This window comes from Penicillium concentricum, assembly GCF_028827145.1.
Source record: "Penicillium concentricum strain IBT 3081 chromosome Unknown utg000002l_segment0_segment0, whole genome shotgun sequence".
Classification (NCBI taxonomy): Eukaryota; Fungi; Ascomycota; class Eurotiomycetes; order Eurotiales; family Aspergillaceae; genus Penicillium; species Penicillium concentricum.
In genome coordinates, this window is record NW_026622755.1 from 3,935,935 (window position 1) to 3,952,453 (window position 16,519).

Below are 16,519 nucleotides of genomic sequence, written 5' to 3' on the forward strand. Positions count from 1 at the left end.
GATGTCCTCCTGTGAGCACCACAACGGGATTTTATTTCCTTTCTCTCCACAATTGACAGCGAAGTATTAATCTGAAAAGCTCCGAGTAGAATAACTGATGGAAAAATATATTCCGTCAACTCTGCAGCATTACCCCGGATACCGGCCATATGCGGGGTTGGACAAACTATACCATCTACTTAGAGATCTATATATTCCGTACTAGAAGCATGTCATAGCAGACAATTCTATCAATTCAATTACCACGATGCTTCTCCCAGCGACATTATTCCTAGCCATCGCGTCTGGCACTACTTTCGTCAGGGCAGGTCCTCTATCAAGACCAGCCAAATTCGACTGGTCATCAACCAAAGCCTTGTAAGTGCATTGAGCCTTCACACTTGCAAGCAGCACTGACCATAAACCAAGAATCGCCTTCGGTGACTCCTACACTTATGTCCAAGGAACCCACGGACACCAAAATTTTAGTTTCATTGGAGACCAATTCAATCTCGCCTATGATGCCGAAACACTGCTTTCCAACAAGATAGTCCAAAACCAAGTAAGCTCTCCTACGATTGAATCAAACACAGCATTAGATATTGATTTCTTACACTTAGACCGCAACCGCAGAAGGCGGCCCTAACTGGGTCGAATATCTCACAAACTGCGGCGTTCATAAAGGCCTCACCTCACCACAACACTGCAAAAAGCAACTCTGGGACTTTGCATTCGCAGGCGCCGATATATCAACTGAGTAGTAAGCACAAAAGCACACTCCACACGCATTCAGCACGAACAACCTCAACTAACCGAAACCAAGCACACCCCTTCATCACAATTTTACAGTCTCCTTAGTCGACCAAATAAACCAATTCAAACAATACGGCCACCCAGCCCTCCGACACAACCTACCAGGCTTCAAGCAAGACAAGACCCTAATCGCCCTCTGGATCGGCATCAACGACATAAACGACAGCGCAAAATACGCCGTCGACTTCCCATCTTTCTACAAAAACCTCACAGATACACTCTTTGCATCCGTCGAGATCCTCTATAGTCTGGGATATAGAAGTTATCTCTTCATGAACCTGCCACCCCTAGACCGCACGCCAGGGAACCAAGCAAAGAGCAACCCAAGTCCGAGTGCCACGCAGGTTGGGTGGTACAATGCCGCGCTAGCGGATCATGCGGCTGCATTTGCGGAAAAGCATAAGGAGGCGCAGGTTATGCTTTTTGATGCCCACGCAAGGTTGGCGGGTATGCTTGATGAGCCCCGTAAGTATGGCATCGTGAATACCACGAATTTCTGTGCCGGGTATGATCAGCCGGATATTGCGGTTGAGTATGGGAAGTATGGGTGTCCGACGTCGTTGGAGCGGTATTTCTGGTTTAATTCGGGCCATATGACTAGCCATGTGCATGAGGTTTTGGCAGGGGAGGTGGAAAGGTGGTTACAGGGATAGTGTGAGGGTTGGGAATAGCTAATAGCTACGTGTAGGCACCATTCTCAGGCTTATCTATATTACATTTGGTGCTGGTTTGAGTGAGAACATTGAGAAAAGACTTGATGAAATGTGTAAAGAATAATCATTGAAATGTGTAAAGAATAATCATTATTGCAGAGATCAGAGACTTCGGAAAAATCTCTGAGACATGAAACTTTTGAAACTAATCAACATGTATGGATTCGTCGTGAGAATTCAACCTCTAGAATCCCAGAGTTAATGAATCAAGATCTGTGACCGTGAAAAATCCCCTGTAGCATAGGGACGGAAAAAAAAAGTAAAAACTATCTATGACATCAAAGATAACGCCGTCCTTCCCGAGTTACGCATGAAGTCAAAGAAAAGAGAAAAGAGTCTACCGGAATAGCACAATACAAGGCAAAGGCAAAGCGACTGACTGCACAGGGAGCAGTAGCGAGGCATCTACCAACGACGGTTGCCACCGACGGGGGCAGAGTTGGAGGCAGTGAAACCACCACCGCCGCCGCCGCCGCCGTAGCCACCACGTCCACGACCACCACCGCGTCCACGGCCACCCCAGCGACCGCCGCCGCCGCCGCCGCCGTAGCGAACCATCTCGGCAAGACGGGGATCAACCTGCTGCTTAGCTTCAGTGAGGATAGTAATCAAGTCACGAGCCTGCTTAGAGTCTGGAGAAAGAAATATTAGTACAACTTGCTGATGTCCAAGACATGGATGGTGAACTTACTGTCAGTGGTGAAGAAAGTAATGGCGGTACCCTTGGCACCGGCACGAGCGGTACGACCAATACGGTGGACATAGTCCTCCGAGTTGTTGGGGTAGTCATAGTTGAGCACGTGAGTGATATCGCGCACATCTTTTCAAGAGGAATTTCGTTAGCAAATAGAACATTAGTGGGGGTATGAGGAGTATGGCCATGAAGGACCCTTTCTCCGCCGTGCAGGACTTGATGCATCACTGCTCTCTTGATGGGTTTCTGTTAAGAAAATCCCAAGGGAAACGAATCCATGGGATGGCGGTGTTATCGTGGTCCTAGAGCAACCTTGGAAATACAGCCTTCAACAGTTCAACAGTTCAAGAACAACGCTGTGTGAAAAAAACTTCGACTCTCATACGAGCCTGTCACACAAGAGATGGAGAATCAAAGTCAGGCTAGAATGCCTGCTGCTGTGCTGCACTGTGAGTCCAAGGTCCTCTTGGCATGTGAACCATTTAGGATGACCAGATGCGCCTGGACGCGGCGTATACGTATACACCGACGTGCCTCGAGAGAGTTGAGCACCGTGCCATTGTATCACACAACGTCAACACGGGTGAGTGTTTTCAAGGGCCCCCTAAGGGGGGGACAAGAATAGGGGAAGGGAAGGAGGGGGGATGTAGTTTGTTCATACCGATACCACGCGAGGCCACGTCAGTGGCCACCATGATGGGGCTCTTGCCCTGCTTGAACTCATTCAAGACCCAGTCACGCTCGTTCTGCTGCTTGTCACCGTGGATGGCTATGGAGAATATGTTAGTACCGTGCACATGTGCGAGTGGGGAACCCATAGAAAACTTACAAAGCGCAGGCCAGCCGTCCTGGCGGAGGAATCGGGTGATCTCATCTGCAACACGCTTGGTGCCAGTGAAAATGATGCACTTGTTGGAGCGGTCCTCCATGATCTTCTCAAGGTGCTTGATCATCTTGTCACGCTTCTCGAAGTCGGAGACGACTTCGACAATCTGTGTGATGCGGTGGTTGGCGGAGAGGTCGGTGGAACCGACGTTGACTTGAATGTAGTCGTTAAGGAAATCAGAAGCGAGCTGACGAACATCCTTGGGCCAGGTGGCGGACCACATGCAAGTCTGACGATCAGGGCGAATCTGGCCGATGATCTTGCGAATTTGGGGCTCGAAACCCATGTCAAGCATGCGATCAGCCTCGTCAAGAACGAGGTAGGTGACACGACGAAGGTTGGTGCGACCAGCCTCGAGCATATCAATCAGACGGCCGGGAGTGGCAATGCAAACCTCAACACCGCGAGACAGGTCACGAATCTGAGGACCCTTGGGGACACCACCGTAGACACAGGTGTTGCGAATGCGGGAGGACTTTCCGAACTTGGTAATCTCAGCCTGAATCTGGACAGCCAACTCACGAGTAGGAGCCAAAACAAGAACAATGGGACCATCGCCGGGGGCGAGGAGAGGCTGGGCGTTGATGTGAACGATAGCGGGGAGACAGTAACTCAGAGTCTTGCCGGAACCAGTCTCGGCAATACCGACGACATCGCGACCGGAGAGAGCCATAGGCCAGCCCTGGGACTGGATAGCAGTAGGAGCATCGAAGCCCTGGGCCTTGACCTCAGACAGAACGTAGGCGGGGAAACCAGCCTCGTCAAAGGTCTCGACGGGACGGGGCACGTTGGTACCCTGAATGGCCATCTCCTTCTCCTTGCGGAAAGCCTGGACATCTTCCTCGGAGCGCTCAGTAACAGAGGGGTGCTCCTTGTAGAATGACTTCTCGAACTTGGGCATGGTGCTGGGATCTAAGTGGAACTAAAGTTAGTATTGCGCAAATAAAGACGTTCATTGGAATGAACTTACCCCAGTCCTGAGTCTTCAGGCCGGCGCCGAGGTTGCTCATGCGATCACCACCGGCAGCACCGCCGCCGCCGTAACCACCACCACCTCCACCACCGTAGCCGCCGCCGCTGTAACCGCCGCCGCTACCACCTCCACGGCCACCGCCGTAACCACCACCGCCGCTGTAACCACCACCGGAGCCACCGCCAGAGTAACCGCCGCTTTCACCGCCGCGGGAGCTATAACATCAAAGTTAGTACAAATTCTTATTGCGATGTGCAGCGTCTGTTTGGTTGGGAAATCAAGCCAGGACTGTGATCGACTGAGATCAACTGAGATCAACAGACTCAGAATCCAAGGCTCAACGCCATCGCAAAGAGCTGCAGGCTCGAGGCTTCTGCCAGCAAGCCATGCATTTGATAAAAGATAGACAAAGACAAAGTCTCTGCGAGAATGAACTTACCGGTAGGAATCACCACCACCGCCGCCACCGCGAGAGTAGCCACCTCCGTACGACATAATGTAAGTCTTGCGAAAGGTAAAGAGAAACGGGTATTAGAGAAGAGAAATAGAGAACAGGAATAGAGAGAGAAGAGAAAGTTGAAAGGTGAGAAAAGGTCGGGAACTTTGAAAGAAAAGGGAAGGAGAAAAAAAAAATAAAAAGCCAGGGGAGGCGCGATAAAAATTAGATTAGGCTTAGCTCTCTTTGTATTTTCTCTATCACATGATCAGGTCTGGATCAGGTACCTTTCAAACCGCCTGCCTAAATAGGTTTAAGTCGCCACTCGCCGCTTTCATCCTTATCTATCTTGCCTTTTGATTGGTCACTGTTTGTGAACCTCAGGCAGAAAATTGGAAAATTTAGGAAATTTTTAGATTTGCGCCAGGCATTGATGGTCCATGGATATAAAGGAGGCAAAGGCGAGATCTCGATGTGAATCTAGTGGCGACATATCTGGAGGGCGAAGTAGTAGATTGTCTAGAAGCAAATAGAGAGAGAGAGAGAGAGAGAGAGAGAGAGAGAGGCAAATCGGTACATTTCGGGCAATTCAACAAATTCAATTAGAATGTTCTTCCGTATGTGAATTGTCATGGATCATTCTGGAAACAGATACATAGCTTCATGATGTTGAAGTGTGGTTATTTCATTATACCAAGCTATATGTAAAGTTTGTCTAGGTAGAAGCAAATCAAACTATTCCAGGCAAGCCGCCTTTATACTATAAAGTAATCATAACAACCTTCCCAGGTTGCCTAGGTGCCATTCTATCAAAGGGACAATCCATTTTCATGAGGCTAGTCTATATGTAGTAAACTAAGATCTTTCCTTACCTCCGAGGCCCATATCCCAGAAACGAATCTCCAATTCCGTAGCCCGAACGAAGATCTGAATCAGTTCTTCCATGCGATTAGGGGACACATGTTGCATGTGATCCTCCAGCAATGCTATGATATAACATGAGTCAGTTAGATCTTCCACTTGTATTTGATGATTTGGCTTACCTGAACCCAGTCGTACGGCCTCCGTGTAGTCGTCGGCAACATAATTCTCGATCCATTTCCAGTAGGTGTTTCCCTCTCGAACGGTCTTTTCTCCCTTATGTAGCCGTCTTGCAATGGCTCCATATCCGATCAAGCATGGTGCGAGGGCCATTTGGAGGGCTAGCCAGTCCTCCGATTGGCCTACGTCCAAAATGTATCGGCTGTATGCGGTGCAAGCTATACATATCGAGATTAGCACATCTATCGAGTCTATAAAACAGCACGGCCGGCTTACCGATAGTTTCGGGTGTATCTTCCATCTCCTGCTTGGAAAGGCCAAAGGAGGCACAGTAGTCGGTGTGCAATGCCATTTCCCGCTGGATGTGGAGGACAATCTGGGCGGACTGGATTGATTGTGTTAGATTGTTACTGAAAACGATTGACACGGGCACTTACCGCTGCTATTGAATCCATGGTCTTGGCCTTGTATGATGCAAGTGCATTGCTTCGGGCAAATTGTACCTATAAATTGAATTTTGATAAGTTGAATGTCCTCTCCCAACCGTACTGAAGATGGTTGCCTCACCAGGTAGAGATAATCTTGCACCAGGTATGCCTTGAATCGTTCAATAGGCAGCGTGCCCTGGCCCATGCCTTCGACAAACTCATGGTGCGTGAACTGCTGCCATACTTGCTGCACATCTTGGCGGTCCAAGATATACTCAATGAATCGGCCGCTAAATAACATACCATTAGAACGAAGAAAATCAAAAGATCCAGGGGATGGGTCACATACGGTGCAAAGGGCATGGTGTAAGTGGAGTGGAAATGATTGATCGGCCCACTCCCTTTACCTAGGTCAATGCTCGTCTTGATTCCTATCTCGACAAATCGCACGGCGCTTCGGACCGCTCTGATCATGTCCTTGCCCGAAGCCAAGTTTGCAGCAATTGCCGAAGCAAGTGAGCAGCCCGTGCCGTGGGTATTTTTGGATACCAAGAACTCTGTCTCGAACAAGGTGGTTGTCGTCCCGTCAAAGAGGATATCCACAACCAAGGTTCCTTCTTTCGTGTCTTGAGATGTCTTGTGGTCTTTCGTCAAAGGAAGGTGACCTCCCTTGAGGAGAACCGCCTTGGGGCCCAATGAGCAAATCTTCTTAGCAAGCTCAACCATTTCCTCTAGATCTTTCGGTTCGGGGGTCTCTGCTCCAGCATCTTTCAATAAGAGAAGAGCCTCGGGAATGTTTGGTGTCAGGATTGTAGTCAAAGGAAGCAACTTTGTCCGTAGTTCCTTGACTGCTTTTTCGGGCAGCAACTGGGAGCCACTAGTGGAAACCATGACCTGTTGATGCTTGTTAGAGTGACGAGTTAAAAACAAAACATTGAGCATACCGGATCCAGAACGACTACAGGGACTTTGTGAGCTTGTAGTGTCTCGGCGATGACATCAATGGTCTCGGCAGATGAGAGCATGCCTAGAGGGCCATCAGTTCTATATAAAACAGAACGAAACATGAAATGCAAATGATTTACCCAATTTTACTACATCGGCACCAACATCTTCCAGTCCAGCATTGATCTGCTTTCTCACAAATTCCGAGGGCACGACAAAGATGTCTTGTACGCCAAGTGTATTTTGTGCCGTCAACCCAGTGGTGGCAGTGAGAGCATAACATCCATGGGCCGCAAGGACCCTTTGATCAGCTTCAAGACCTCTAGAACGTGTTAGAAACTTTGTCTTAATCATGATATACCGTAAATACCAGGGCCTCAAGGTCAATTATCGGTTTGGAGGGAGATAAGTTGACGTGGTACGGCCTTTTTCTTTCCCCTAGTCGGGTTTGCGGGTGAGATATTTAGACTTACGCTCCGCCTGAGCTGTCTGACCCTGCAATGACCAGGACCCTTTTAACAGACATGATTGAAAGAGCCAATCAGGAAATGAGCAGGGATATCTGCTCTGCACTAGCGATCAAACTGAAGTGAAGAATGACAGGGTGGGGGTTGCCGGAGAATTGGGGTTGTGATAAGATAAGACAGATCTTGGTATAAAAACTGTGAACATCCACTCAAGAACACTTGACCTTGAAAAAAAATATGCAATTCGATTTGATTATGACCATACTAACTTTCCCAGACCCCGATATCCCTAGGTATTTACAAACATCCAAAATCATACGCCACCGGGTCATCTATTGTAACATGAAGCGGAAGAGACCATCCATCTCAACCCATTGGCGACCACACTTCTTCAAGTAGCTGTCGACCACCCCCTTGATTGTACCGAATCGTGTGCGATTGAACTCAGCAAGGGCGGCAACACTGTCCTTCTTCTCTCCCGTCTCTTTCTCGGCAGCGATTTTGGCTTTCTCAACATCCCAGAGACCGGCGAAGTACAGGAGCTGGTTGTATATCTCCTTCTCCGAGTATTCGTACGACATGCGGCCTAGACAGCCTTCGGCACGACCTCGGGGACCCAAGCAGCGGTGCCCATAAACGCTGATTTGCCGTGTGCGGTTGCCACATGATGAATCGTCACATACCAGCCAGCCTTCGTAGTATCGCGAGGTCTGTTCACGGATCTGGTTCTCCAGTTGCGCGACAATTGTCATGACTGAAAAGGGCTTTTGGCAGCTCTGGTTCGGGCAAACGATTCCGTGAGCAGTGCACATGTGCGATGAAGTCACTAGACCCTCATACACAGACTGTTCTTTACAGTATCGGCATCTTAGCGACAGTCGCGTGGAATTGGCAAACCGAACCGAGTCCGGGATCTGGGACTCGAGCGGGGTGACCTCGGCATTTTGTTGACTGCTGGAGCTAGAGGTATTGATCTGATATTTGCGAGTATCAAGACCCAAGCACTCAGCGAGACGGACGGCATCGGTGCCCGGAATTGGGGCGCAGAGACGCTCGATGGGAGGGAAGATCTGCTTGAGAATGTAGAACTCAACATCTGGCTTGAGCCCTGAATCGGGCTTCAGCACATCCTGTGGGCTGTATGATCGCTTCGCAGGAGGTAGAGATGAGGTTTCCGAGTCTCCATTGGTCACAATATATGAGATAACGTCGTTGGGTCTGACCGTCTTGCCTCGGGCAATTTCGCGGAGAGCCACTTGTGCTGGTGGCATGCTTTCTTTATTAGGGTATTCCTGGGGTCGCTTTGAAAGTTTCTGATAAAGCGTTAGCACTGTGAGAAAGAAAATTTATCGGGTACATCACATACAGTGTAGATCACGTATTTCTGCACAGGGATCGTGTATTCCTTCATCCTCTCTGCAAGCTCACGCAAGTACTCGTGGATCTTGTTGAGCACAACTTCCTGATCTTCACCGGACAGAATTTCGTTGAGCAGCTTCGATGATACCTCCTTCGAGAGGGCACAGTATTCACGGCGCTTCATGTCAAGGCCCTTGACCTCAAGTTTCTCTACGTACTTGCCATCAACCTCGGTAAGGTTGATAGCAGCGTACTTCTTCTTGGCATGCAGTAGAAGTCGACGGAAGATATTATCGATATCAATTTCTAGAAGTCGGTAACGTTCGTTGACCGATTTCTTGAACTCTTCGCCAACCTTGATGGCGTCGCTCATGTTGTCCATATTCGTATTGATCATGACCGAATCAGTGTCACCATAAATGACTCGCAATTGCTGGCTTTCGGCCAATTCCTTGGTGTTTCTCAGAATCTCACGTCCCTTGAAGGTGGTGAGCATTGCCAGAGGTCGAGCATAGAATCGACTCTGCGTGTATCCCAAGCATCCGTACATGGAATTGGCAGTCAGCTTCAAGGCCAATTGTTTTGTGTCCCATAAGGCCAGTTGTTCGGGGGTGGCACGCTTGTCTTTCATTAACTTCTTCACTTCGCGTCGACGACCGACCAATGTCGCGATCAGCCGAGGTAGAACACCCTGTTCTTGGTCAGAAGAGGGAACATCTGGCACTTTTTCTTCATTCTCATTCTCGGCCTAGTTGCATATATTAGAACACACGAACGAGACGAGGGCTTTGCTTGGGTCAATTTACCGTAGCTGTTCGGTCCACTGTTGTGAAGCAGATGTTGAATTCCTGGATGATACTCGGATACAGACTGTTGAAGTCCATCACAAGGACGAATCGGTCGTAAAGACCCTTCTCAGGCTCAAAAACAAGCCCACCCTTGAATTTGTCCTTCTTCTTCTTGTCGACCGCCTCGTCATCGTCGCCATCTTGCATTTTCTCCTCAGCCTTCTGAAGACGAGACGAGTACTTATCTGGACAAATGTATTTGTTGCGATGGAACTCATGCAGCAGAATATACTCGTTTCGCTCGGCACGCGTACCGCTAAGTGTGCGTGCCCACGAATTACCAGCGGTATTGGTCAAGACCTTTGTGAGCGGGAGCATCTGAAGACGCAGAACCAATGCCGCAATGAAGTATGTATCTGTATCGCAATGATTGACAAAGTTCATGAGACCTTTTTTGGTGGTTGCCCAGGTCTTCAATGCCGCTTCAGAATCTAATTCCTGGCGGACATTGCCTTGACCAAGGTAAAGTTGGCACATCTCAGTCAAACTCCACGATTGACATTTCATCATAAGAGACTAGTGACTGTCAGTATTGTCATATACCCACTTTGAGAAAAACATTACCTTGCCCATGTCGTTGGCAACATCGCACATCAATCTTCCAGCAATCAACTGCCTTTCGGCAAAAAAGTTGCCACCCTTGTTGAAATTCTTCGGCCAATCTCCACGCCTGAGTCGGCCGATACGATGCCAGCCAGGTGTCTTTTTTTCACGCATCCGGCTGAGTAAAATACCCAGGTCGACATCCTGCAACTGATGGCCCATGATCACATCGGGGTCCATCTTCTCAAACATAGCCAGGAACTTGCTGAGCAAGAACTGTTCGCTTTTTGCGAGCATAATAGTCCCCGGCTGGCTTTCTGCTTCGGCTTCGAAATGCATTGGGTATGATGTACCAGCAGGGCGCATGACGGTGAATGTCTTGCACGGAAGTTTCTCTGGAGGAGTGGTATCAGTTAGAGAAACGTCTTCATATACTCGGGCACTCGCTATGAGAATCTCCTGCTTGTTCTCCTTGACATTGAGCTGAGTACGGAAAGAGAGACTCATTAAGGTCAAGGGCGGAGCGTCCAGGTTCTCGGAATCTGGGACGAGGCTGATGAGCGCTGGTTTGGCGGCCTGGCATTCGAACTTGCACCAGGATGCGTTGGTTACTGCAGCAAAGTCGGCCTGGTCGATCTTGAGCCAGCAAGGGCCCATTATATTTTTCCAGAGAACAAACTGTTCAAATAGGGAGGTATTGGTACCGAAAACGTTGGAGAAAGTCTCTCCCTTGGTTTCCATTGGCAATGCAGCCTTGTCGTAAGGGTAGAGTAACTTCAGATACTCTGCCTCCTTTGGGACCCCGGGCATTTCAAATGCGTACTTTCGTTCGCATGGTTTCATCTTGTGCATGCCGACCTTAAGTTTCGACATCATATCGTCGACCTCCGAGTAAACATCTTGCATGCCAACCTCCTCTTCAGTCGCTCGTCCCTGCTTGTATCGATATTCACGCGGAAGGAAATAAAGTTTTCGCAAGATATTGTCAATCTTAACGAATGCACTAGTGTAGGATCCATTTTGCTTGTTCTTCACTTTTCCGAACAGACAAAGACTGCCGTTGACTTCAGTATAGTCCAGCCAGAATATGCGCAGGCTACCATCCTCTTCGACAACATCTTGGGCGCGCAGTTTCCCAAAGGATCGCATTTCCGGGGCTGGGCTGCTGAGAACGTTCAGTTTGCTCCTCACGTCGTTCCAAGAAGCATCCATTACTTCTGGCATTGATTTGACTGGGGACGAGCTTGCTAGTGTAGGAGCATTGTCATGCTTGATCTTCGGGGGCGGTCGACTGCCAGTCATGTTGATGGTTTTCGTTTTGAGGCCAGGGTCTCCAGTGACTTCTGCAACGTCCATGAGGTCAACATCATCGTCTTCTGGCTCTTCGGCCTTGACTGGTACAGTGTTCCTCCGCTCCACTGCTTTGCTAATTGGAGATGAGGGCAAGATATCGCTCATGGGAACATCATCATCGTCTGGCATCGGGAGATGGCCGTCATCGAGATCGTCAGAGTGGAGTGCATGGTCCTTCATTGGCGAGCTTGGCATGTCATTTTCGTCTCTTGCGCGAAGCTTCTCGCGGCGACGCTTCTCGGACAATGGCGGGGAGAGAACGCGAACTTTGCGTCGGGCCTCTGACTTAACAATGTTTCGTGCCGGGGCGTGGTTCGATACAACGTTGGTGTCGACTTCTCCGAGGAGATCGGCCATGAATGCATCGTCCTCGGCAGTAGCAGCGGGCTTGTGAAACGGACTGTCAGAATAAGGGTGTTGGATTCCATGAGCAAAAAGCACTCACCTTGGGCTTGGGAGCAGAAGCCGCAGCCTGTCCTTTGTTGAAGTACTTGGATATGCCATTGTTTATTTTCTCCTTTCGCTGTTGTTCCTCTTCTCTCTTTCGTTTGGCAGCCTTGCCTCGTGTGGGTAGTTCATCACTTTCATCGCTGTCATATTCTGCTGTCTGTTCGTTCCATACCTCGCGGCCATCGTCCGCGTAACCGGCGCCGTTATCATCGACGACGAAATCATCCTGATCAAGACGGTTTCGGATAACCTTTTTGTAGCCGTCGTCATCAACCTCATCGTAGATGTCGCCCTGGTCCTCAACCTCATATGTGGAAATTCGTTTCTTTCCTGAGGCACGGAGGGCCCTTAGCTCGGCCAATCTTTCGCGAGCCGTAGGCATTATGGTTTGTTCAGAGACCACTACCCATTAAATAGAGTTGGGTGCGTAAAGAAGAGTAGATCGGATCGTCGATTGTTTCGGGGGAAAGGAGGACAAAAGGATGTCGCGCGATTCATCTAGACACGCGAACACCACGCGTCGGATCGCGTTGGCCCAGTGAGGTTATGTCAGCAGTGGAAGTGTTTTCTGCCTCAGGCAAATTTATGTGAAGTCAGATAATTATGTCAGCCAGTTGATGACCAGAGGCCTCAGGCGTGCATACCCGTGTATACCCGAATCTACCCGTCCTGGGATCAGGCGATCATATCATGCCCTAATATCTACTATGTAATCTATAACTACATACATAAATATATGTAGATAGTTAATGATTCTCACAAGATGAGCGCTCTGAGTCACTTTACGTCTTTTTCTTACAGATGTAGTGTTTCAACATCACCAGCATATACAATGCAAACGAGGATTCTACTTGTGTGATATGTAGGCACCATAGATGGCCCGGATTACCCCGGATAGAGGCATATTGCATCTTTCCTTTGTAAGAATCTGGCACAATGATTCAGCGCATTGAATTATATGCATCGAACTTAGAATATTTTTGACAAAAGATTAAACTACCAGTAATATGAGCCCAGTATTCAAGGCAATTGGTAGGTAGATGCAATGGGTGCATTATGGGCATAGCCGTCATAACATAACTGTTGGGAATTCAGCTAGCAGCTAGCAGCTAGCAGATACCAAGATATCTGTTTATGCACAGGGAGGCTATATCATTGTCTGATAGAAACCAGTCCCAGATAGTGCAATATACCGTTAGTGAAGGATAGGGGTTACAATCAAAATCAGGGTACTACCATGGCCGGCGCCACTAATGGAGCACGCATGATAGACCACATGCAGATATAGGTATACAGCAACTACACAGCAGCTATATACAGCAATACTTCCTAAAACCATTTAAGCTCGGTAATGGCTTTAGCAGCGGCTGAGGCATAGATCCTAGAACAGCTTTGAGGTTCATTTGGTTGTATAGATCTCCTTAGCCTATTAGAGAATAGGAGGCCACGCTTAGTCGTCTACTACTTCCAGGGCTCTGGAATCTTGCTTCCATTGACGGCACCCAAGCCGCGCTTAGAAGCCACGCTTAGTCGTCTACTACTTCTAGGGCTCCGGAATCTTCCAAGGTTCCTTCCATTGACGGAGCCCGAAGCCACGCTTAGTCGTCGTCTAATATGGTAGTCATATTGTAACTCTCCTGCCCCACCGGTTGGGAATTGTAAACGTACTTTGTTGCTCTTCTACGTGACCAGATTTCGAGTCCACTGTTATCCTTCCATCTCAACCAAGCCGAAAAAGTTCCAATCGGTCTCTTTTCCTTCGATGTCAATTAATTCGGTCTTTGTTAATTTGATGCTACTACCCCAATTTACTGCATGCATGCGTGTTGCGTCTTGGATCTTGGCCCGTCACATCAACGCACTATAAGTGCCCAGCACAACACAGCATGGCCCACTCGAACAAGCTCATGCAATTCTGTGAGTCTACCTTGGTGCAGCTTGCCATGATAAAAGTATATTTCACTAATTCTCCCAATATAGGGTATCCCTGAGCACTGTCGCCGCCAAATTTCCCACCAACAGCCAGCCCTCCATACAAGCGTGACAAGCTGGGATTTACGACGGATGGACATTTATTCGGTCCCATGGTAAGTGATTTCAGCTAATCACGATGCCATAGGGAGTATGAGAACTCTATTTGCTGCTCTGTCGCATATGATGACCATCGGAGCATCTTCGAATCCGCGGATATGTCGAAACATTTATTGATCTGATGCCAAAGCAAATAGAGGAACACTATCTCTTACAGTCTTTTATCTGATGTCTGAACAATTTGGCTAACACTCCCACCAATCTATATAGGTAACCAGGTCTTTGTACTTGGGTATGACTCGAATCCTGCAAATGATGATACAGGAACTTCCTAATCATCAGCATTGGATGATTAGCTATTGATCTGATGGGCAACAGAACACTACTTTCCCAGTTTTATCATACGATGATTGTTACTACCTATGTTGCATCATTGGAACGATTCCGCTAATATCTGAGGAATATGTATAGCATTCATCCCATCGACGTGCGCACATATGACGATATTACTACTTTGAAAGCCTGCAATTACGATTGGTATCTAGGGCTTGAAACTCGCAGATGATGACCGCTCGAGCTACAGAGGCCGATGAGATAAAAGCAAGGTTCGGATGGAGCTGATCTGAGTTAAGACAAAAAGGTATTTGGTTTGAGAATCCAACTATTCGTACTATGGAAAATTGTTCGAATGTTTTCGCTAACACTCTCAAGATACCTAGGTATGGATTATATGTTCACCCTCTAGCCTGCCTCGATATGAGCCCCCTCGCATTCCACAAGCACAGTGGATGCTCGATGGACACAAAATCGCATGTTATGATGAGAATATACTACATCTTGAAAGTGACTGTGACCTACCAATCAATAGTGCACTGGACACGTTGAAAACTTGAAAATCCTGAAAAGAACTCTGATACGATGCGGAACAAAGCATATATTATTGCCCTTATTCTGTTGTGGTATTGGAAGCTCCTGCTAACGATTTCGAGATGTTCTAGGTCTCCGTTCTGTACGCTTAGGTATGAGCCTTCCAACCCCCACAAGCACAGTCAATATGCGTCACAGAAAGCACATTTGATGATGATAATACAGTGATGCTACACTATGAGAAACCGTGGATCGTCAGAACCAATGGTCTCAGTGATAGATTGGAAGCACGTCTGATGTGAAAGAAAATACCTTATTTTCCTGACTGATCATGCAGCTCTTCTGGACTTGCTACGTTGTTTTCTATTTTTCTAACACCCGGTATATCTAGATTATCCCGTATTCACTTTCAGATGTGACTCGTCATGACTACAATGGATTCCTAGCAGCATGACCATCTGAAAGCTCAGATGACGAGGATTACACTTTGAAGGTGACCCTGATTTTCCGAAAGGTCAATGGACAAAATTAAAGATGAGATCGAACACCGGTACGAGTTGAAGAATTAAGGATGCTCGATTTGTATGACTGACTCGTCCGTTGTTGGGATGCAATGCCACATTGGATCCTTTAGTTCACACTTCAATATCAAAGGATCTCGTCTCCATTGATTTGTTTCTATGCATACATAAGTATGGTTTCATACAAAGACCCCACAGACTCAGCCAAACAATATTTAGGGGGCTTGCAAGTTTGCAAATGAGAACTTGAACATCCACGGCTTTCAGTGACCCGAGGAGCTGCATCAATTCATCCGAGGAGCGACAAATCGATGGATTGACTCGGACCAAACCACTGGCAGCTCCATTTTACCTGTTCCATCCCAACTCCCTGTCCTGATATGCAGCTATCTGGCTTATATGGGACCAAAGGAGAAAATGCCGGTATTCTCAACGCATGACACGATTGACCTCACGCCGATATTGGAGATTCTCTGTCAATTGCTCTAAGGTATCGCCGGGGACTGGGATTTTTCCATCCAGGTATGACTTGATACAGCCCTTGATCATTCAAGAACAATTAAAGCCCGCAAAAATGATGACAATCTTTTGCTACACAAAATATTGAACTCCTTAGTCTACAGGCAACTGTGGACTTCGTGAGGATGACAGAAATATATGGAAAGAACAGTCTGATGCGAGGCCAATTACCCCGATCAAGAGTCACTGCAACACTCGGGCCTCTCATTTGCCGGTTCTACGGTCCTGAAATCCAATATTCAGGTTGATATAAAGCCAAAGAAGAGACCTTGTTTTTCCAATTGATCCTCGGGCTCGTGCTATGTGGTTGAGTTAGATCTCTGCCGCTGACCATTCCAATTATCTAGGTAGGCTTCGCACTTCTCGCTCCTGACTCTTTGCGGAGGCCATTCGACATGGTCATGCACTGACTACAAGCACATTGATGGACAAGCCCGAAAACTCGCAAATGAGTTTATTCGGTGGCCTGCCTTGGCAATGCAACCAATAGAGAAGGCATACCTGATGCGAGAAACTTGAGGCTCATAAATACGGAGGTTTGGTCAAGTGAGGTACGTTTAAAAACTTCCTATGCTTTATTATAACATTTTAGATCAAAATGTGTATGCTTCAGGAATGGCTGGGACAAAAGGAGAGAGGTAAGTTTTGCATTC

The 16,519-nt window shown here is 47.9% G+C and overlaps 5 protein-coding genes across 5 annotated transcripts; 2 read left to right on the plus strand and 3 right to left on the minus strand.

Moving 5' to 3' along the window:
• Positions 1–247: 247 nt before the first annotated feature.
• On the plus strand, positions 248–1,445 carry N7517_005123 (SGNH/GDSL hydrolase family protein; the record flags this gene model as incomplete). Its single annotated transcript, XM_056722853.1, has 4 exons — positions 248–357; positions 409–541; positions 600–739; positions 803–1,445. The coding sequence occupies 4 exons, from the start codon at positions 248–250 to the stop codon at positions 1,443–1,445; spliced, it is 1,026 nt and encodes a 341-aa protein (XP_056579103.1).
• Positions 1,446–1,910: 465 nt separating this feature from the next.
• Positions 1,911–4,553, minus strand: N7517_005124 (DEAD-box ATP-dependent RNA helicase DBP2; the record flags this gene model as incomplete). Its single annotated transcript, XM_056722854.1, has 6 exons — positions 1,911–2,137; positions 2,197–2,325; positions 2,861–2,968; positions 3,029–3,997; positions 4,056–4,273; positions 4,498–4,553. 6 exons carry the CDS (start codon positions 4,551–4,553, stop codon positions 1,911–1,913), a joined length of 1,707 nt encoding a protein of 568 aa, XP_056579104.1.
• A 796-nt stretch (positions 4,554–5,349) lies between these two features.
• N7517_005125 (uncharacterized protein) lies at positions 5,350–7,434 on the minus strand (the record flags this gene model as incomplete). Its single annotated transcript, XM_056722855.1, has 9 exons — positions 5,350–5,480; positions 5,538–5,753; positions 5,812–5,920; positions 5,973–6,038; positions 6,103–6,253; positions 6,313–6,857; positions 6,908–6,990; positions 7,049–7,230; positions 7,382–7,434. 9 exons carry the CDS (start codon positions 7,432–7,434, stop codon positions 5,350–5,352), a joined length of 1,536 nt encoding a protein of 511 aa, XP_056579105.1.
• Positions 7,435–7,707: 273 nt separating this feature from the next.
• Positions 7,708–12,310, minus strand: N7517_005126 (DNA-directed DNA polymerase alpha catalytic subunit POL1; the record flags this gene model as incomplete). The annotated part of the gene is made up of 5 exons (XM_056722856.1): positions 7,708–8,688; positions 8,742–9,482; positions 9,541–10,098; positions 10,147–11,865; positions 11,924–12,310. 5 exons carry the CDS (start codon positions 12,308–12,310, stop codon positions 7,708–7,710), a joined length of 4,386 nt encoding a protein of 1,461 aa, XP_056579106.1.
• A 1,504-nt stretch (positions 12,311–13,814) lies between these two features.
• N7517_005127 (uncharacterized protein) lies at positions 13,815–14,311 on the plus strand (the record flags this gene model as incomplete). The annotated part of the gene is made up of 3 exons (XM_056722857.1): positions 13,815–13,880; positions 13,909–14,015; positions 14,284–14,311. The coding sequence occupies 3 exons, from the start codon at positions 13,815–13,817 to the stop codon at positions 14,309–14,311; spliced, it is 201 nt and encodes a 66-aa protein (XP_056579107.1).
• Positions 14,312–16,519: the final 2,208 nt, after the last annotated feature.